This window comes from Heptranchias perlo, chromosome 7 (assembly GCF_035084215.1).
Source record: "Heptranchias perlo isolate sHepPer1 chromosome 7, sHepPer1.hap1, whole genome shotgun sequence".
Taxonomy (NCBI): domain Eukaryota; kingdom Metazoa; phylum Chordata; class Chondrichthyes; order Hexanchiformes; family Hexanchidae; genus Heptranchias; species Heptranchias perlo.
In genome coordinates this window covers 11,511,518-11,532,697 of record NC_090331.1, presented here as the reverse complement: position 1 = coordinate 11,532,697, position 21,180 = coordinate 11,511,518, and the positions used below count along the sequence as shown (strand labels likewise).

At 45.7% G+C, this 21,180-nt stretch overlaps 1 protein-coding gene across 6 annotated transcripts in view; it reads right to left on the bottom strand.

Moving 5' to 3' along the window:
* Positions 1-9,036: 9,036 nt before the first annotated feature.
* sema5ba (sema domain, seven thrombospondin repeats (type 1 and type 1-like), transmembrane domain (TM) and short cytoplasmic domain, (semaphorin) 5Ba) overlaps positions 9,037-21,180 on the bottom strand; it is a 300,621-nt gene continuing 288,477 nt past the window's right edge. For 5 of the 6 annotated variants that reach the window (XM_067987078.1, XM_067987075.1, XM_067987077.1 and 2 more), the window contains one exon: positions 9,037-21,101. In XM_067987078.1, the coding sequence (XP_067843179.1) occupies positions 20,949-21,101 (153 nt within the window). In that variant the 3' untranslated portion in view covers positions 9,037-20,948. The remainder of the gene's footprint in view (positions 21,102-21,180) is intronic. The other variant, XM_067987080.1, reaches the window with a different exon arrangement.

Genomic DNA, 21,180 nt, shown 5'->3' with positions numbered 1-21,180 from the left:
TAGAATGATGCAGTACAGAAGGAGGCCATTCGTCCGATCATGCCTGTGCCGGCTCTTTGAAAGAGCTATCCAATTGGTCCCACTCCCCCTGCCCTTTCCTCATTGCCCTGCAAATTTTTATAAAGAGTAAAAATAGTAAAAATGAAAATCCCTCATTGGCTCAATGGGTCAGGCCAGGAAGAACCCAAATTTGTTCCCTGGTCTGTGCTGAGCTTTCTGATGGCGGCGGAGATGGCAGAATGGGAAATGGGCTAGATAGAGAGGGGGCTGAGGGGGGAAATCATCTACCCTCCCCACTCCTGATTGCTATCCAGTGATTTTCTGCTGGAGAGGGGCGGCTGTGTGGACAGGATCAGGCTCGGCTCCGACACGTCCCACTGAACGGTAGCTGGCTGACGGTTGTTATCTTGGCTCACGTAGGAAGAATGGCCACTGAAGTGAGGTGCTGGAGAACCCTGGGGCCCCCTCGGCCCGTACCCCAGCACGAGTCAGAAGAGAGGCAAATCAGATGGGCAGTGGAAATTAGAAACACGTATTCTCAATGTGGTTTATAAAACGTTCAGAGGAGCCAAAGAAAAAAAAAACTCTCTGTCATTGATACATGTTCCTCAGTGTCTGGCAGTGATTGCCAAGTTAAGCTGATATATAACCAATGGCATGGGAAAAAAGTCCAAGGAAGGAATGCCGCTTTAGAAAGAATTAGTGAGACCACATTAGAAGTGTGGAATCCGTTCCTAGTCTTTGTACCTACAAGAGGCACAGGCCAAAGGATATATTAATGGCGCTAAGGACACTGCCCAGGGCACTATAGACCGTCCACCTACAAAGGGAGGTTCACTTTATTTTCATTAAAACAAAATGAAAGCATGCAGCTCAGGTGCTTAAAGCTGAAGGGAATTCAAGAAGTTAAAGCTCAGAAGCTCTTTGTGCAACTGGAGCAAATGAGTTGTTTTAAAAAAAACAAATGTCAGGACTTGCACAACACCAGGTTATAGTCCAACAGTTTTATTTTAAATCACAAGCTTTCGGAGCTTACCTCCTTCGTCAGGTGACCTGACGAAGGAGGTAAGCTCCGAAAGCTTGTGATTTAAAATAAAACTGTTGGACTATAACCTGGTGTTGTGCAAGTCCTTACATTTGTCCACCCCAGTCCATCACCGGCATCTCCACATCTTAAAAAAAACAAACTAGGAAGACACAGCCTAGATGTAATCTAAAGCACATAGTCCATTCACTGAGTTCATAGAATCATAGAGTAATGCAGCACAGAAGGAGGCCATTCGGCCCACAGTGCCTGTGCCGGCTCTCTGAAAGAGCCATCCAATTAGCCCCACTCTTCCTGCTCTTTCCCTATAGCCCTGAAAATTTATCCCCTTCAAGTATTTATCCAATTCCATGTTGAAAGTTACAATTAAATCTGCTTCCACCGCCCTTTCAGGCAGCACATTCCAGATCATAACAACTCGCTGCGGGAAAAAAAAATTCTCCTCATCTCCCCCCCTGGCTTTTTTGCCGATTGCTTAACTCTGTGTCCTTTGGTTACCGACCCTCCTGCCAGTGGAAACAGTTTCTCCCTATCTACTCTGCCAAAACCCCTCATGATTTTGAACACTTCTACGAAATCTCCCCTTGACCTTCTCTGCTCTAAGGAGAACAATCCCAGCTTCTCCAGTCTCTCCACATGACTGAAACCCCTCATCCCTGGTACGATGGGTTGTAATGGAACTACTACAAAATTAACAGAGGAGTCTGTGGAGAAAGAATCCTGATGGGGGAAGTAATGGAGGAACATAGGCAAACATTAATGATGATTTCCCCCGAAACATAACACTTCAGGTTGCTGTAACATTTCCTCTGCATTCACACTACTAGCTTATATTAAAATTCTCATCCTTGTTTTCATATGGCCTCGTCCCTCCCTATCGCTGTAACCTCCTCCAGTCCTTCAACCCTCCAAGATCTCTGCGTTTCTCCAGTTCTGGCCTCTTGTACATCCCCGATTTTCGTCGCTCCACGATTGGCGGCCGTGCCTTCAGCTGCATAGGCCCTAAACTCTGGAATTCTCTCCCTAAACCTCTCCTCCTTTAAGACGCTCCTTAAAACCTACCTCTTTGACCAAGCTTTCGGTCACCTGTCCTAATATCTCCTTATGTGGCTCGGTGTCAAGTTTTGTTTGATAATCGCTCCTGTGAAGCGCCTTGGGACATTTTACTCCATTAAAGGCGCTATATAAATGCAAGTTGTTGTTATATGGACCAGTTATATTACAGTTCACATTGATGCAAAGTGTAATTAGGTGTGCAGTTACCCACAGTGCACTTAGGCAGGAGGTGTGAGACCACCTCCAAGGGGGCTGGGTGGCATATCCGCTGCAGTATAACTGCAATCCTGTGCAAAGTCAAGTTTTTAAAAGTTTGAGAACTTAAAGTTTCATTTTCTTAATGTTGGTAGAGATCTGATCATGCCTCCCCCAACGTTAATAATGAACCTGAATTTGGTTATCAGGGCAGAGGGCAGTGCAGGAGGCGAGAGTGTAATTCATGTGTGAACATTGTGAGAGGAATCACAACTCAGCCTGGTCTCACTTGACATATGTAATCCTACTTTCCAGCACTAATCTCTGGATAGCAATTAGAAACAGGAAACCTGGCTGCATTTAATCATCCCCAGCCCAGGGCAATGAGGTTAATGGTGGCAGTCTCTACTACCACCCCAGCTGTGATCAACTAACTCAGCACAGACTAGAGGCCTTCCTGGTCTGCTGGTTTGGCACCTAAGGACTGAGCCATTGGCAATTGCGTGCCTGTGGTAGTGTAGTGGTTATGTTACTGGACTAGACATCTCCCGCAAGGACCTGGACTAATGATTCAGCTAGAACACGAGTTCAAATCCCACTACAGCAGTGTGAGAATTTGAATTCTGTTTAAAATATCTGGAAATAAAAAGCTGGCATCAGTGAAGGTGACCGTGAAGCTGTCAGATTGTTATAAAAACCCAACTGGTTCACAAAGGAAGGAAACCTGCTCCCTTACCTGGTCTGGCCTACACGTGACTCCAGTCTTGTCCCACACCAAGATGACTGCCCTCTGGAGTGACCCAGCTAGCCATTGAGTTGTATAAAACTGCTACATGGACTGGTTCAAGAAGGCAGCTCACCACCATCTTCTTTCTCAGGGCAACTAGGGACGGGCAATGAATGCCAGTGATGCCCATATAAGAACAGAAGAAATAGGAGCAGGAGTAGGCCAATCGGCCCCTCGAGCCTGCTCCGCCATTCAACAAGACCATGGCTGATCTGATCCTAACCTCAAATCTAAAGAACACAAGAAGTAGGAGCAGGACCCGGCCACTCAGCCCCTGGGCCCGCTCCGCCACCCACAGGGCCTTGACCGATCAGAACTCAGCTTCGTGTCCAATTTCCTGCCCGCTCCCCGTAACCCCTAATTCCCTTTAGTTCTAGGAAACTGTCTATTTCTGTTTTAATTCCAGAGTTTAGGGCCTAGGCAACTGAAGGCACGGCCGCCAATGGTGGAGCGACGAAAATCGGGGATGCGCAAGAGGCCAGAATTGGAATTATATCCTGAGAATGAATTTTTTAAAAATGGATGATTTGTAAGTATTGCACAAAAAATGTAACATGATAACAGGAATCTCATGTCGACGTAGATTATCATAACCCCGAGGAGCTGTGTTCGAATTTCATATATAGAACAAACACCTTTTGGTGATTTCTTTTTTTTTTCCGTGATTCAAAATTGCTTTCGTTTTGTTTCCAATTTCTGGGTATTCTTTCATACTCCCTCTTGTACGCAGAGATTAAAATTGCCAGTAAATCACATTTGTGGAGGCGTGCCAAAGGAAGGTATATTTAATGCCCTGGGCTGTGATGTCTGCAATCATACAAATTATGGAAGCCCTGGGCTGTGATGTCTGCAATCATACAAATTACCTGCCTCTTGGGCACAAGGTTCCCGATTCACCTTCACAAACTTTTACGCTCAATAATCATCTGTCAGATTCCTTAATATGTTTTTGTACCTGTTGCTCTCTGTTACTGCCCCTGTGCACTGCAGCCGCTGAGGTATTGCAGGTTGTCAGTTGGTACTGGCACATACCCGGAATGATGAGACAGTTTATAAATCAGCACGCCTGGCTCCCTGTGCCTCACTGAGTCGACTCCAAATGCCCTCCATCGCCTCACCTTACCCTCGGGGGTACATATTCACAAATCTTTGGCAGGGCAAGTTGTTAAGGCGATTAAGAAAACGTATGAGGTACTTGGCTTTATAATTTGCATTGAATACAAAAACAAGGAAGTCATGCTAAACTTTTATAAATCACTGGTTAGGCCTCAGCTGGAATCTTCTGTACAATTCTGGGCACCACACTTTCGGAAGGATGTCAAGGCCTTGGAGAGGGTGCAGAGGAGGTTTGCCGGGATGATACCAGATGAGGGACTTCAGTTATGTGGAGAGATTGGGGAGGAGCTGGGATTGTTCTCCTTAGAGCAGAGAAGGTTAAGGGGAGATTTAATAGAGGTGTTCAAAATTATGAGGGGTTTTGATAGAGCAAGGAGGGAGAATCTCTGACAAGTGGGTCAGTAACCAGAGGTCATGGATTTAAAATAATTGGCAGAAGAACTAGAGGGGAAATGAGGCGAAATTTTTTCACTCAGAGGGTTGTTAAGATCTGGAACACATTATTTGAAAGGGTGGTGGAATCAGATTCCATGGGAACTTTCAAAAGGCAATTGGACATGTACTTGAAGAGGACAAATTTGCAGGGTTATGGGGAAACAGTTGGGGTGTGGGATTAAATTGGACGGCTCCTTCAAAGAGCCGGCACAGGCACGACGGGCCGAATGGCCTCCTTCTGTGCTGTAAGATTCTATGATTCTGTAATCTAGTGACCTTTATTTGCACATATCCGCGACCTCTTTAAGAGTCGGTATCTCCTTACCCCTGCCCCCGCCCCCAATGAGGTTAGAACAGAGGAGATTACGGGATGGCTTCATAGAGGCGTTTAAAATTATGAAGGGATGGAACAGAGTAGAGAGAAAGATTGTTGAGTGAGAGGTCTAGAACAAAGGAACTTGGGTATAAGATTAAATGTCAGAGATTTAGGAGAGATTTAGAAGAGGACACACTCTTTTTTACACCGAGGGTTGTGCGGCTGTGGAATACACTACCAGAGTTAGTGATTGAAGCAGAGGCAGTGAGCTTCAGGGGGGGTATTTGATTCCAGATTGCATCAGAGCTGAATCCAATTCTGTCCCTGCACACACTTTACAACAAGGATCGCTAGATAGTGATCGAGAATGGAAATCCTGGCTGAATGCATTTTTTCATTCCCTTCAGCCAGGGGCATTGGGAATAATTGCAGTGTCTCAACTGTTGCCCCCCACCCCCCCCCCCGCCAACTAAGGTCAACCAACTAAACATAGACCAGGGATTGAACCTAGGTCCCTACTGAGCCAGTGGGGAAACCAAAAAGTCAAGTAGTTTAGATGTCTCTAGAGACTAAAGAGAGAAAGAACTTGCATTTATACAGCGCCTTTCACAATCTCAGCACGTTCCAAAGCCCTTCACTACCAATGAAGTACTTCTGAAGCGTAGTTACTGTAGTAATGTTGGGAAACGCAGCAGCCAATTTGTGCACAGCAAGCTCCCACAAACAGCAATGAGATAAATGACCAGGTAGTTTGTTTTTAGTGGTGTTGGGCAAGGGATAAATGTTGGTCAGGGTACCAGGGAGAACCCCCCCCTGCTCTCCTTCGAATAGTGCCATGGGATGCTCCACGTCCACCTGAGACAGAAAAGGGGGGCCTCGGTTTAAGGTCTTATCTGAAAGACGACACCTCAGACAGTGCGGCACTCCCTCAGTGCTGTGCTAAAGTGCCAGTCTAGATTATGTGCTCAAGTCTCTGGAGTGGGGATTGGACCCACGATCTTCTGTCTCAGAGGCAAGAGTGCCACCCACTGAGTCACGGCTGACCACCATTAAAATATTGCCGTGCGCAGCACCGCGGAGGTAATTTCAACAGAGAGCTTGGTTACAATTCAGAATACAATTTGCAAAGTTAAGTTAGCTGCTTGCCCATGTGTGTGGCGATTTCTTAATGGTACCAGCTTTAATGAAAAAATATGAGCTAATTCGTGTCGAAACCAGTTACAGTAAATAAGAGGAGCAGCTGTTGTAGGAAGTGCCATCTGTTTGTACTCAACAAATTTGAGTAAAGCATTTCAAAAGGAACAACAGAGATTAATGAGGCATGAATGAGCCATTTAGAAGTCGTATATGTGGGGGAATAAAACAAGATAAATGGGTGAAAGGAACACTAACTGGAGATCTGGTCACGATGTGAGAATTCCTGCCACATTAGCCGAGGACTCAGTGCTGTCAAAGCTCACATCAGACAGAGGAAGTACAAAACTGTTGGATTTTGGTATGGGATGCACTAATAACTGGTCTGTGCTGATTTACCTGATCTCAGCCAAAACAACAGCTTGCATTTATATAGTGCCTTTAACGTAGTAAAATGTCCCAAGGTGCTTCACAGGAGTGTAAAACAACAGTTGGGGGTCACTATCCAGTGCCTTATGCAGAACCGTGTGTCTGCCTGTGCATGTTTGTCTGTATGCATTTGTTTGTGTGTGCGTTTGTTTGTATGCGTTTATGTATCTTTGTGCGTTTGTGTGTGTGTGTGTGTGCGTTAATGTGCATGCGTTTGTATGTGTGCGCTTGTGTGTATGGGTTTGTGTGAGTATGCATTTGTGTGCGTGCGCAAGAGTGGGGATTGGACCCATGACCTTCTGACTCGGAGGCAAGTGTATGTGTTTGTGTCTTCGTCTGTATGTGTTTGTGTTTGTGCATTTGTGTATATGTGTATGTTTGTGCGTATGCATTTGTGTGTGCACGTTTGTGTGTGTTTGTGCGTTTGCGTGTGTGTTTCTGCATTTGTGTGTATGCGTTTGTGTTTGTTTTTGTGCATTTGTGTGTATGCGTTTGTGTGTTTGTGTGTGCGTTTGTGCATATGCGTTTGTGTGTGTGCATGTTTGTGTGTGTATACATACACGCTTTGCGTGAGGACAGAATCGAAAGGGGAGGGGAAATATCCTCTTCTTGCTTTAAACAACATTTTTTTTGCTAATAACTTTTTACCTTCCCATTAAAACATCCCAAGAAACAATTAAAATTTGTCAAGAAAATGCAGCTGGGAGTTGGCACGGTGCTGAATTCACCTTCTCATTGTGATCAACCGATCCCACAGCTGGAAAACAAAATATATGCTTTCACGTGGAAATACATAGAAATTTCAACATGGAAACAGGCTGTTCGGCCCAACCAGTCCATGTTGGTGTTTATCCTCCAAACAACAACTTGCATTTATATGGCACCTTTAACATAGTAAAATGTCCCAAGGTGCTTCACAGGAACATTATCAAACAAAATTAACACCAAGCCATATAAGGAAATATTAGGATAGGTGACCAAAAGCTTAGTCAAAGAGGTAGGTTTTGAGGAGCGTCTTAAAGGAGGAGAGAGAGGTGCGGAGAGGTTTAGGGAGGGAATTCCAGAGGTTGGGGCCTAGGCACGGCTGCCAATGGTGGAGCGATGAAAATCGGGAACGCGCAAGAGGCCAGAATTGGAGGAGCAGTAGTTTAATGCCTAAATCCCAGGTGCCTGCCCTGTGCCCATAATCCCTTTATCTCCCTTTCCTTCAAACACCTATCTAACCTATTCTTAAATGCCAGTCTCTGCTTCAATAACTGACTCTGGCAATACATTCCTCAGCCTCGCTACCCTCTGTGCAAAAAAAATAGTTTCTCCCACTTTCTCTCCTATTACGTTTAATCTCATATCCAAGCTCCCTTGTTCTAGACCTCTCAATCACTGGAATCAATCTGTTTCTATCTAGTATGTTCCATCCCTTCATAATGTTGAACACCTCTATCAAATCATCCCGTAATCTCCTCGGTTGCAACTAAAACAGCCCCAATTTTTTCAGGTCTTTCCTGTATTTGTATGTCCTCATACCAGGCAGCATCCTAGAGAATCTTCTCGATTGGTTAACATCCTTCCTATGGCATGGAGCCCAAAACTGCAACTTCAGTCTCACTAAAGTTTGATAGAGATTCTCCATTACATCTTAACTATTATATTCTATGCCTCTTGCCATAAAATCCAGTATTCTATTAGCATTTTTTATGGCTTTATCCACTTGAGGTGCTACTTTTACTGTCTTTCAAGTGGAGAAAGCTCAGCACAGACACTTTCTAAGGAGGTGAAGGGAAATCTATCAAATGGTCATAACTTCGACAGCTCATTCAGGCTAATCTTTGCCGTCACAGTCTGCGCGTCGGACGTGAAGGAAATAAAACTTGTTTACGAGAAAATCAGCTGGCTTTCATTAAGAACGAAGTGTTATTAACACACACATTTTGTTTCTCCATATCCTCCTGTCTTCAGCCTCCGTTTTGGACGGTCTGCATTACCTCAGGCCTTTCAGCTTCATCCTGGATTGATGCATTGATTTAGAGATTGCCTAATTAATAAATATTGCAGCGTTTTTTTTTCTCATCCCAGTGATTTTGTTACCTCCAGACTCGACTATTCCAACGCTCTCCTGGCCGGCCTCCCATCTTCCACCCTCCATAAACTTGAGCTCATCCAAAAACACTGGTGCCCGTATCCTAACTCGCACCAAGTCCCGTTCATGGCCCCCGTCCGGTATGGCTCCTACTCCTGATCACCATCCAGTGACCCCTGTTGGAATGTACATGTGTGTGTGAGTGTGTGTTTCTCTGCAGGTAATTCTCCTCCTGCCCCTAACTGTCGAGAGGCACCGGCCATCTTACATCTCAACCTTTAGACCCACACATAAACCCACACTTGTCAATAATAGCAGGGGGCAGTCTTAACGAACGACACCCTGTACAAGTCGACACCTTCAGAACTGAGGACAAGTAAAACAGCCCAAAAAAAAGAGGAGGGGAAAGAACTGAAAGAGACCATATCATTGAGGAAAAATTCAACTTAGCATCTCATCAGACTGGTTTATTCTCTAATATCTTTTGCAATGTACAATATACAAAAAATACATAGAATAACAAAAACAATTCACAGTGTCTACAGAGGCAGTGATTACTCTCTGTGCCGCAGTCTACTGACAGTACCATATTTTAAATTGCATAGGAAGGCAAGAGAACCTTCAATAACAACTCCTCTGATCCACCGGGACTCTGCAGTACCAACAATTACCGTAACGTTGCCCGTTTGTACAGTGTGGAGATCTATACGTCTGTTTCTTCTAGGTTTATAATTAGCATACCGGTAATACTGGTGTGCAATATTGTTCAGTACAGTTAAAAGTCGGCAGTCGTCAGGGGATTATAGATACACGGACAGGTGCCATTGCACAGAATAATGTTGGGGACGCCTGGCCGGGAACTGTAGAATCCCGTAACTGGGCACACTTTGCAACCCACCAGTGCCAGTCACGTGCCACAGCTCCTATGTCATTAAAATGACAGCTGTAAAGCTCAAGAGTTCTAAGCTGTAGCTAGAGGGCAATTTTAACCTAACTTGGCCGGGCGGCAAACCCAGAGGATCGGGTGGAAGGCCCGTTTCACACCCCGTCCGATATTGCTCTCCGTTGACTTCAATGGAGAGCAAAATCGGGCAGGGGCACAAAAAAGCCAGCGTTGCACCTGATCCCGACGGGCGGGGTAGGTTAAAATTGCCACCTCTCCGTAACGTCAGCTCCATCGCAGCCTCGCCAAGTTACGACTGTGTCAATATCAGTGGGTGAACACCGAGCACCTCTGTCTGCCGTTTTAGCAGAAGCGTTAAAACAAATGGTTTAGAGGCTCCACTCCAAGAGCGGGCGAAGGGATTGTGTGTGAGCCCATCGAGCATTCGCACACCGATATTCACACAGTATAACTTTAAGGCCCATGTGCGGCACCCTTTAAGGTTATATCGGGATCAGTCGGGCACTTGCCTTGCGATGCAGCTGGTCAGTTACACATCTCGACAAGCTCACAAGAGAGCGTGTGCAAAAATATATATTTGGGAGAACAATATATTCTTTTTAAAAAGTGAAAACTACACAGTGACGTTTATACATTTAGATCATCGTTCAATTGCAAAGCTTTCTTCCTTTCGCAGGATTGTTCGCTGGAAGTGGTTCAACTGGAGTGTTTTTCCTTTCCCCTCCTCGGTTCTACACCCTCGCCCCCCCCCTCCCTCTCCACACTCTTGTACAGGTCACTGGGTATTTTCATGATACTATAGTCTCAGATTTTCAGTCGCATGCCCTCCGCAAGGCATTTCATGTCAACTTGTTCTATAGCCAAAGACCTAATTACTTACTGGCCCCACTTCAGCACTGTGCAGGGTTTAATGGCTTAGCTCAGTCCAGTTCGATAGAGTAATCTGTTTGGCCCGCAGTGCTGAAGCCCATTATACAACAGAATATACTTGACCAAAACTGAATGTATTTACCAGGATGCTCACCTCTAAACCCCCCTCAATTGAAAACATGCACCTGTTGGCCTGAGGCGTTGCTATTGGCGTCCTTTTCCCGCATACAGTCCGAATGCTTTTTTTTATTGGGTCAATTTAACAGGCAGGTAAAGCAATGCAAGCATTTCAGAGGCCGCTGAGGTGCGTCCTTTGCTGTATTCCAGTTGAAGAAATGCCTCTGCCTAGTAGCTCCAGAGCTTTTTCAAATATTCGAATAGATTAAACAGTCCCACTGGGCTTGGCAAAGTTCATACTCTTTGCATAGATTGGAAAAGCCAATAAAAAGGCTGTCCAAGGGCTTTCACCTTATGAGGCAATGGAGGTGGTCTGCAGGATATAAACCCACGTCACCAGCCCGTGCCGACTCTCATTCTTATAAAAGTGTACCACAGGATTGCAAATAAACACGTAACGATTCCAAGGGCAGTGCAGGATTGGGATGTAGGTCGGGGTGAAGCAGAACTCTGACCGGAGACCAGTTGGTGTGGCAGCAGGTCAGTGGCCTGACACATGCCAGTCAGATGTCGGACTTACATCCCTCCCAACACACACTGAGTTATCGGTCTCGGTCAGGCAGGTATGGGGAGGGTGGTAGGCGGAGGGCTAGAAAGTCCTCAGCTGAAAGGCAAGGCAAAAAGAAAATAAGGTTACTCCAGTTTGTTCTTCAGCTCCTCCTACTGCTTTCTATAAGCTGCCATTGGAAGGGCCCTGGACGTGTTGATACCCCACCATTCCCACCCCTCAGCTTGCGGGGGGGGGGCGGTGACTCACGGAACTGGAAGACGAGGGAACCTAAACCACACCTAAAAATAAAAATAGTTAAAAATAAAAATAAAAGGAAAGACTTGCATTTATATAGCGCCTTTCATGACCTCAGGATGTACCAAAGCGCTTTTACAGCCAATTAAGTACTTTCTTGAAGTGTAGTCACTGTTGTAGGAAACACGGCAGTCAATTTGCGCACAGCAAGATCCCACAAACAACAATGTGATAAAGACCAGATAATCTGTTTTTTTTAGTGATGTTGGTTAAGGGATAAATATTGGCCAGGACACCGGGGAGAACTCCCCTGCTTTGCTTCGAAATAGCGGCCATGGGATCTTTTACGTCCACCTGAGGGGGCAGACGGGGCCTCGGTTTAACGTCTCATCTGATAGACGGCATCTCCGACAGTGCAGCACTCCCTCAGTACTGGCACTGGGAGCGTCAGCCTGGATTTTGTGCTAAAACAAATCTCGGAGTAAACACCAGGTCCCAGAGCCCCATCATTATTTTTTAAAGAGAAAGAGAAATCATAAAAACACAGTAGAAAATACATTTATTTAATGAAAACGTACCCACAATCTAACAGCTTTAATGAATGCAAGATATAAGCACCCCCCCCACTTGGTAATAGTGCACCAGGGTCGGTCGGTGTCAGCAGCGCTTGGCTTAGCATCTGGCTACAGAGGTCCCTGGGTTGTAGACACATCTTTCAATCCATTACTGCCCCATTACCTGCCGCTTATACACGACACCTGATGCCAAGCAGTACTCTTCTTGGCAAACCAGTGGCAAGCAGCAGTTTTACGAGGCCCCATAACTTCGGGAGCTTGGCAGGATTTGCTGCTGCGATGGAGTGTCAAGATATTATACCATCAGCATGCAGCTTTCTCGCCTGGGCTCTGGGGTTGCTCTCGTCACACTATAAATACTGTAACGTCTTAAAATTAAAAACGTCAGCATTTTTTTTTCTTTTTAATTGTCAACTGTATTATTGGAAAGGCCACAGACAATAAAATGAACGTGGGACAATATTCCATTTTTTTTTTCCTTTTGTGCTCAAAAGACTTGAGGGGTATTAGTCCTGGGGGGATGGAACACTTTTCCAATTCAGGCACACAGTAGCTCCGAGTTTAACCAAACCTGCGCTGGCGGGAAGGGGGACGAGTTTGGGATGGAGGTTCGTTGAGTTCAAGGGAACGTAAAATCAGGCGGGGGTGTAAGATGGGGCGTTCCAAGCTGAACACCCACCCTGTTCTCACCTGGCAGGGTAGGTTATAGTGTCAGCATCAAGCACTCCCGGCTCAGATGTAGCATGGTTAAGCTGCAGAGTAAAGCTCCCCCCCGCCCCCGCCCCAACTCTTCCCAACCTGCCTCAGTCCCCCAGCCTCAGAAGAGTGCATTTGTGTGACAGTTTCCCATTCCCCACACCGGCCACCTAGGGTTGCCAACTCTGGTAGGACGTATTCCTGGAGGTTTCATCACATTGACTTCCTGTCTCCAACTGTCCCCCCCCACCCCCGCCATTGGTCTACCAACGTGTCCTTCCCGAGCCAATCTTTTTAATGTCCCATTTTTCCTCCCAGGTTTTGCTCGCAGCAGTGCCCTCGAGATCGATCTTGAATTCCTGGAGACTCCAGGACAATCCTGGAGGGTTGGCAACCCTACGGTCACCCTGGGAGCTCCATGGAGTTTGACCATCCATTTGGTGCTAGGCTTTTACTAGCTGAAGGAACGTGCATCATTTGGAAGTGGAGGCAGACGACGCAACTCATTTCACCTGGGACTCATACAGCTGACAGACAGACGAGACTTTAAAAAGCACCTGTCTGTTGGTCATTCATAGATGGGTGGGCGGAACTACAAATCAGGGCTGTTGCACTAATAATTGGCACTAATACTCTTCTAATTACAAACTTGATATTTACAAAAATATCTGTTTGTTCCGCAGTTTAAAAATAAGGCTCTTCTCAACGGCACTAACTGTACAAGGTACATTTACATTTAATCTTCCTGAAAATTCATCATACGGTGACAACCGCCTGTATACAAAGGTAATGCCAAGTGCATCTTGCCAGTGCATGACCACCAAGTCTTGACTATTGTTCAACTTGCTCACTGAGCTGAGAAACCCCATCCATGATTGTGCCCTGTGTAAATCCAGTGACAGTGACTGCGAGGTACGGTTCTGAAGAGGCCTTTCTGCTCCTGCCGTTTTTGATACTATTGCCCGTGGCTGGTAAATGATGCTGCTTTACTAAATGTCCTACATTACAACAGTGATTACCCTTCAAAAGTACTTCACTGGCTTCATTGCGGCGTCCAGAGGTTGTGAAAGGTCGCTATGTAAATGCGAGTGCTTTCTACGTGTACTGCTCAATGCTGTTTATTTCTCCTCTTCTCTCCCAAAAAGCGGTGACCCACACTGAGGTACAGTTCCACAACGGTCAAGAGCCCTCTCTATTACTGTGCCCAAGTGGCGAATCTTCATGCGTGAGCCTAGAGAGCGGCTATTTGACCTTTTCGGGAGGGGCATCACATGGGGTTGCCAACTCTGGTTGGATGTATTCCTGGAGGTTTCATCACATGACCTCGCGCCATAAACCACCCCTCCTGCCATTGGTCCGTCCTCCGGGCTCACGGCCTTCACATGGCCAATTGGAAAATCGAACAGACTATTTGTTACCCAATTGGATTAATCTTGACTGTTGGTGAAACGGCCCATTTCCCACATAGCCAATAATTTTATAATTAATAAACGAAAGTGTAGAAAGAAAATGAAAAAAAAACATTTTTTTTTTGAGTGCCCCGATGATATTTCTCCGTTTCTTTTTGCTTGCAGCAATATCCTGGAGATTAATTTCCAATCCGCGGGGACTCCAGGACAATCCTGGAGGGTCGGCAATCCAAGCATCCCAGAGGAGCCCAATCATGTCCTGACCAAACACACACAGACGTGCCCGTTCTAATAGGTGGGGGGAGGGGGGAGTGCGAATATGAGAGAAGACCCTAGCTGAATCCCCCCCCCCCCCAGCCCATGGAGACTGAGGACAAATTAATATCTTCACCTATTATCCTGGCTGGGGATAGCTAACTCAACAGAGGACCTGGTCCAGTATCACACCAGGCGATGTACTTACCAAAGGATAAATTGGGAGAGCCCCACCGACTGAGTGTTAATAATGGGGGTGTTTTATATTGGAGAGAGCACTACAAACTCCCTGCTGCATCTAGTGGTATAGCAAGGTAAAACAGCACGAGGGGCATCTATTTTAGCAATTTGTCGGGGAGAGCTGCTGTGTAACTCAAGCAAAGAAGCAACCTTGAAATGATTCTTTTATCTCTCATTCAGCTTTGGAATGTTTGATGCATTGAAAAGTGTTTTGTTTTTTTGTTTTTTTTTGGGGGGGGGGGATCTGGACTCTAGATTCTAAGTGCACCACACACTCTGCATCCTGTCCAGCACAGCTGCTGCAGTGATTAGACCCTTCCTCCAAACCCACGCCAAGTTGAGTTAAAGGGACGTCGGGAGTCAGGATGAAAACAAATCATTTTTGGCCCGCTTTGGAGTTTCTAGAACCCAAGTCAAGAGGGATCGAGCGTGCCAGGTGCTGAGGAAACAGCCGAGAGCCAGTCACTTCCAAAAATGTTGATGTTCGTGAAGAGCTTAACGTCATGGGGTCCAGATTACATCACTGGAATCGCCCCAAAACATTACTGTGCTGGTAATTAGCTCAGCCTCGCAGAGCTCCCGGCACCATGAGACAAGGCCACCTGCCAATCACCTCCCTCCAAAGATTTTTAAACCAAGTTTACATAAGCCACAAATTGCTGACGTGACTAACATACCCCTCCCTCGTTTGAAGGTTCCCAGCTACAAGGCTGCATGACCAACTGTGTCCAGGTTACATTGTGTGTGGCCTTATGGCTTATTGATTGGACTTGGCTTGCAGCTCTAGGCTGCCGAGGAATGTGCTGTAACGAGGGTGGAGTACGTAAACTGGGACTCCAGCAATTCTTCTCCTTCTAGGTCAAGAGTTTGTCGGGAATGTTCCTGCAAAAACAGAGATTCCGCCGTTCCAATATGAACAGATGCCACATGAGTGTTGTTGAGGACAAACTCTGCTGAAGTGCTACAAGGCATTTGCTCTGCATTAACCGTCTCTATCTATACCACTCAATTGCCCAGTCTTCCTCCCTCCTCTCCCGACAGACAGTACCTTTGCACCCACAAAACAACAATAACTTACACTTATATAGAGCCTTTAACGTTGTAAAATGTCCCAAGGTGCTTCGCAGGAGCGTTATCAGACACAATTTGACACCGAGCCACATAAGGAGATATTAGGACAGGTGACCAAAAGCTTGGTCAAAGAGGTAGGTATTAAGGAGTGACTTAAAGGAGGAGGTAGAGGCAGAGGGGTTTAGGGAGGAATTCCAGAGCTTAGGCCCTAAGCAGCTGAAGGCACGGCTGCCAATAGTGGGGCGAAGGGAATCAGGGATGCACAAGTGGCCAGAATTGGAGGAGCGCAGAGTTCTCGGAGGATTGTAGGGCTGGAGGAGGTTACAGATATAGGGAGGGGCGAGGCCTTGGAGGGATTTGAAAACAAGGATGAGAATTTTAAATTTGAGGCGTTGCTGAACCGGGAGATCTGCGAGCACAGAGGTGATGGGGGAACGGGACCTGGTGCGAGTTAGGATACAGGCAGCAGGGTTTTGGATGAGCTCATGTTTGCCCAGGGTGCAAGGTGGGAGGCCGGCCAGGAGAGCATTGGAATAGTCGCACTTTGCAGCAAGGGTTAACTGCGTTGCGATAGTTTTTTCTCTCTCCTAGTTCGGGGTCCCTAATGTCAATCATAGTTTTCCCATTGCTGCCTGGCTGAAATCAGCGACCTCGGCACAGGTCAGGGATTGCTTTTGGGAGCTTCCTGACCCATAAGGCATAGAATCGTGGAATGGTTACAGCATGGAAGGAGGCCGTTCGGCCCATCGAGTCCATGCCGGCTCTCTGCAAGAGTGTCAAATCATACTGTGCATTCACCAATTGAGCCAGTCAACAACGTTTATTTTTTTGTGTTCATAGAGGTGTTCAAAATCATGAACGGTTTTGATAGAGTAAATAAGGAGAAACTGTTTCTAGTGGCAGAAGGGTCGGTAACCAGAGGACACAGATTTAAGGTGATCGGCAAAAGAGCCAGAGGTGACGTGAGGAAACATTTTTTTACGCAGCGAGTTGTTATGATCTGGAATGTGCTGCCTGAAAGGGAGGTGGAAGCAGATTCAATAGTAACTTTCAAAAGGGAATTGGATAAATACTTGAAGGGAAAAAAATTTACAGGGCTATGGGGAAAAAGCAGGGGAATGGGACTAACTGGATATTGGGATAGCTCTTTCAAAGAGCCAGCACAGGCACAATGGGTCGAATGGCCTCCTCCTGTGCTGTACCTACAATGCTACTATGATATAAGTAAGCAACATCAGTGCTAGAACATTGTCATTATTTTTTTTATTCGTTCATGGGATGTGGGCGTCGCTGGCGAGGCCGGCATTTATTGCCCATTCCCTAATTGCCCTCGAGAAGGTGGTGGTGAGCCGCCTTCTTGAACGGCTGCAGTCCGTGTGGTGAAGGTTCTCCCACAGTGCTGTTAGGAAGGGAGTTCCAGGATTTTGACCCAGCGACAATTTGGAACCAGTGTCAGCGGCACGCACTCCTAGGTCAGGATTGGCGTATGCCAGATACGGAATAAAGTTCAATCTATTCTGTCTCAACAACGTGTCAACTCCTAAGCTCAGAGGAGCAGCAATGTGACATTTCCAATTCCTGCAGCAGCCGTCCTTGAGCCTCTCTAATGAACTAGATCAACATGCACCAAATTCATTTCACGTAGACCCCTGCCGGCGGTGAGAAGAAAATTCAATCAGTCCGGATCAATGGATTTGAGCCCAGGGCTCCGAAGTAACAAAAGAATATCTGAACTCACTGCACCAACTGGAATCTCTCTTCTCCGTTTCTTAACTAAAGCGTCGAACTACTCTACTCCACGCTCTGGAACGACAGATGGCTCTTGAACTTGGCTCACAATAGACATTTCCTTTGCCCGCGTGACCCAATTCCATGCCCTGAACAGTCCTTCTGATTGGTGAGCCAAGACCATGTGATGTCAACCCCAATGGAAGTACGAACACAGTAACTAATAGCAACCATAACGGCGGATCTTGGACCGTACGCATACATTTTGCAGATTATATATTCGCACTTGTATGAAAAAAAGTACCAGATGGCAAGTTTTACTGTTCCTGATGGCAATTATAACAACATTTTCCTCCACTTTCTTTCTCCCCCCACCCCCCCCACCAAAAGAAAAAAATACTGTATGCTGGAAACAAGGTGACTGCCAAGTAAGGCTACCATGAAAAAAAACCAACACATGATAAAAGGCCAAATTACAGCAGTTGTTGGAAACTAAGGCACATCTGATTAGACACTGCATTCCACAGTCCCGTAGTGTACTGAAGCTCACTATTAATTTTACACAATTCATGGTGTACTCACAGTGCCAGGAAACAGGAATTCATGCCTCCCAATAATTCAGGAGAAGTAGGAGCACAATCCAGACAATTTTTTTTTAAACAACTTCCCCAATGCCTCCTATTATATTTGGCTCCTGGTCAGCTTACAGGGTTAGGTAGGTGCTCAATTCTCGTCATTTTGCGCTACTGGCTCACTGAATGCGGTCATCTCACAGCCAACCAAGGAGAGCCCACCGTGGAAATCTGATAGCTGTGGCATGAAACGTGGGTTTTGGTTAAAAGGGGGCAAACCATCACCATTGGGAAGCGATTGTTTTAGCTTTTCACGTGTACTGATGTGTTCCTCTGTGCAGATAACTTCACAGCTGCCGACGCACGCGTACACACATCGTCATCATTGTCCCGGGAAAATTCAGAGTCCTCCACCTCAAGAGAATCCAATTGGTCAAGCTATTATATGAAGATTGGTCTTCATTGTAATCAATGGACAGGAATCCAGGTTCGACCATAATCGGCATCCCAGCAGCAGACCATTCCTTGGCAAAGCAGTTGTGCCATCAAGGTCTGATTGCAGCGTCGACATGTAGCATTACTCAGTTCCGCTGTTAGATCACGTGTAGTCACAGCTTCCAACTGCATAGCAACTGCCATCACACGCAGTACTGGCCAAGAACTTGCTACAGGAGGTCAAAGAAAATGAACTGCAGCCGACCCGAGGAGGCTAGAACTTTAGACACAGGTAAAGAAAAAAACAAACCTGTTTTAACTTGGGAAGCTTTTCGCTAGACATCAGGGCACCGGCCAGTTCTGAAATGTGCTTCAGTAAACTTTTAACACAACTTAATTTTTCTTACCTCTCCAGTAGGGCGAGGGCAGTGCAGAGATAAAGGAACAATTTTCGACTTTGCGCTCAAGTATCAAACCGTCCCAGGTAGGCTACGGGAGAGCTCCAGTGCATTGTGCTAACAAAGCACCTCAACCCCAGTCTCAGAGACCTAGCCCCCTCCCTTTGCACAGTCACTACACTGCTCTTTACTCTCGTGCCCTCTCTGTACAAAGCAGGGGTGTCTTATGACAAGTCAGGAGCTGGTGAGAACACAGTACCAAGCTAGGCAGGATAAATAGGAGCTTCCCATATTTCAGCTACATCTCTTTTTAAGTTGACTTTTGTTACTTTCTCCGTTACTACAGTTACTGTCTTCCCTTGACCATGTTTTGTGTGAGCCTTATATCTCAGAACAACATGGTGACCTGGCTGCTCACAGGACACATTCGAATGGAACGGGTGAAACAGTGGTGGAGCAGCAACCGTGAAGCAGTGAATCTTACCATTGTAATCTGCTGATAACAACTGCATCAAAAGATCCAAACTAGGGGGCAAGGGTGCACTGAACCATCAAAGGATTTGCTCCAAATTATTGTAACAGAAGTTTGCCGATTAAAGGGATTTCAAACCTAAGTAAACTTGGAGGCCACCTGCAGCGAACCCTACCTACCACCGTAAGCCCCGTGTTAGGCATGACTAGATTGCTCGCCATGCAAATTGCACCAATTCATGGTCATAAAAAGGGCTGGAATGTCAACTCAGGAAATGCAAGTGTGGGCAAGGATTGCCATTCCCAACCTCTCTGTGGACAGGAATTGGGTTCCTAAGACTTCAATCCATTACAAATTTTTAAATAAAACGCAGCTCCCTTTTAAAGGGGCGGTGCAACATTTTTTTTAAAAAAGCAAATAGTTTCTTTCTCCCCATTTAAAAAAAAATCTACTGGCAAACTGTTTCCATTGGCAGGAGGGTCGGTAACCAGAGGGCACAGATTTAAAATAATTGGCAAAAAAAGCCAGAGGCGAGATGAGGAGATTTTTTTTTTTACGCAGCGAGTTGTTATGATCTGGAATGCGCTGCCTGAAAGGGCGGTGGAAGCAGATTCAATAGTAACTTTCAAAAGGGAATTGGATAAATACTTGAAAGGGAAAAAATTGCAGGACTATGGGGAAAGAGCAGTGGAGTGGGACTAATTGGATAGCTCTTTCAGAGAGCCGGCACAGGCACGATGGGCCAAATGGCCTTCTTCTGTGCTATATGATTTCTAACTCCTCTCAAATAAGAAAAGTAGGGGAATTCATTTCTTCGCAAAAAGTATGCACGTTTGATGGTCACTTGAACTACAAGAAAAATACAATTGCTTTAACTATCGAACAGTTTGCTCCAAACAAGAATTCCATCCAATTATGTTTTAATGTCCAGATTGATCTGCTGGTAGGTCCTGGTTAAACAATCAATGTCGGCTTCATCCCACCGAATATTTTTTATCTGTTTTTCTCAAGTGCCAAATCCAACAAATTTACAATGTCACAAGGCGGTAACATCCCCTCAATTAATCAAATTAATCAATCAAATTAATCCCCCTCTGAGAAGAAAAATTTCACGTTCAGTGCGAGGGAAAAGGAAAAGAGAGAAAGAAAGGAACAATCAAAACTCGAAGTTACGCAAAGAACACGGTAAAAATAACAGTTCAGTTAAAAAAACAAAAGAATGTTTCACTCCTGCTGGGCTCTGCAGGATATCTGTCTGAAAATTAATAATGGCCGGGGGGAGGGGGGCAAAAAAAAAACCTTTCGAATAAAAAAAAAAGTTATTTTCTCTCCTCAGTACCAAAGGAGTATTTCTGTATCCAGATGCTACAGTCACATTCTCCGAACCACCTGTGGTACCAATTAGCCTCGATGAAGAAATCCTCACCAAATCTACAATTTCACAGAGATAACACGTTGCTATGGCAACTTTTGTACTGTTCAGCCACTGCGGCGGCCATTTTGTTTCGGCTGTTCAGTGTTTTTTTTTCCCGAATATGAAGCATAGCTCAGTCTTTTTGTCAGCGAGTCTATAAAAAAAAAATCCATTGCTTACTAAGTCTTGGTTCCTTATAAGTTATAAACAAGTCTCGATTGGCTGGACTGTGGCTCTTTAAGAAGTGCAAAATCGTTAATGAAGAACCTCCACAAAATTTGAACTGTGATTGGCTGATGTTATGACTTGACTACCGGTGTTGCTATGATTATGGTTTGTTCGCGGGGTCCATTCTGGTTCATTTCTAAGCGCCATCTCCGGGGTGGGAGGTGGGGGTCTAGGTATAGGTTCTGCCAGGTGAGGAATCAGGCCTGTAGTCATACTTATTCAGGGTGGTGGGGTAGTACGTTGTGGTGTACACATTCGTCTGCTGTAGGGAGGAGAAATAATTGCTTCTGTCATCAGGAATCAAGTTGTTCTTGTTCAGTGTCTAGGGTAAAACAAAGAGCTAAATGTTTTAGGTTCAAAACAACATAAGGGCAATTTAAACAAGAGTACACCATAGCTGA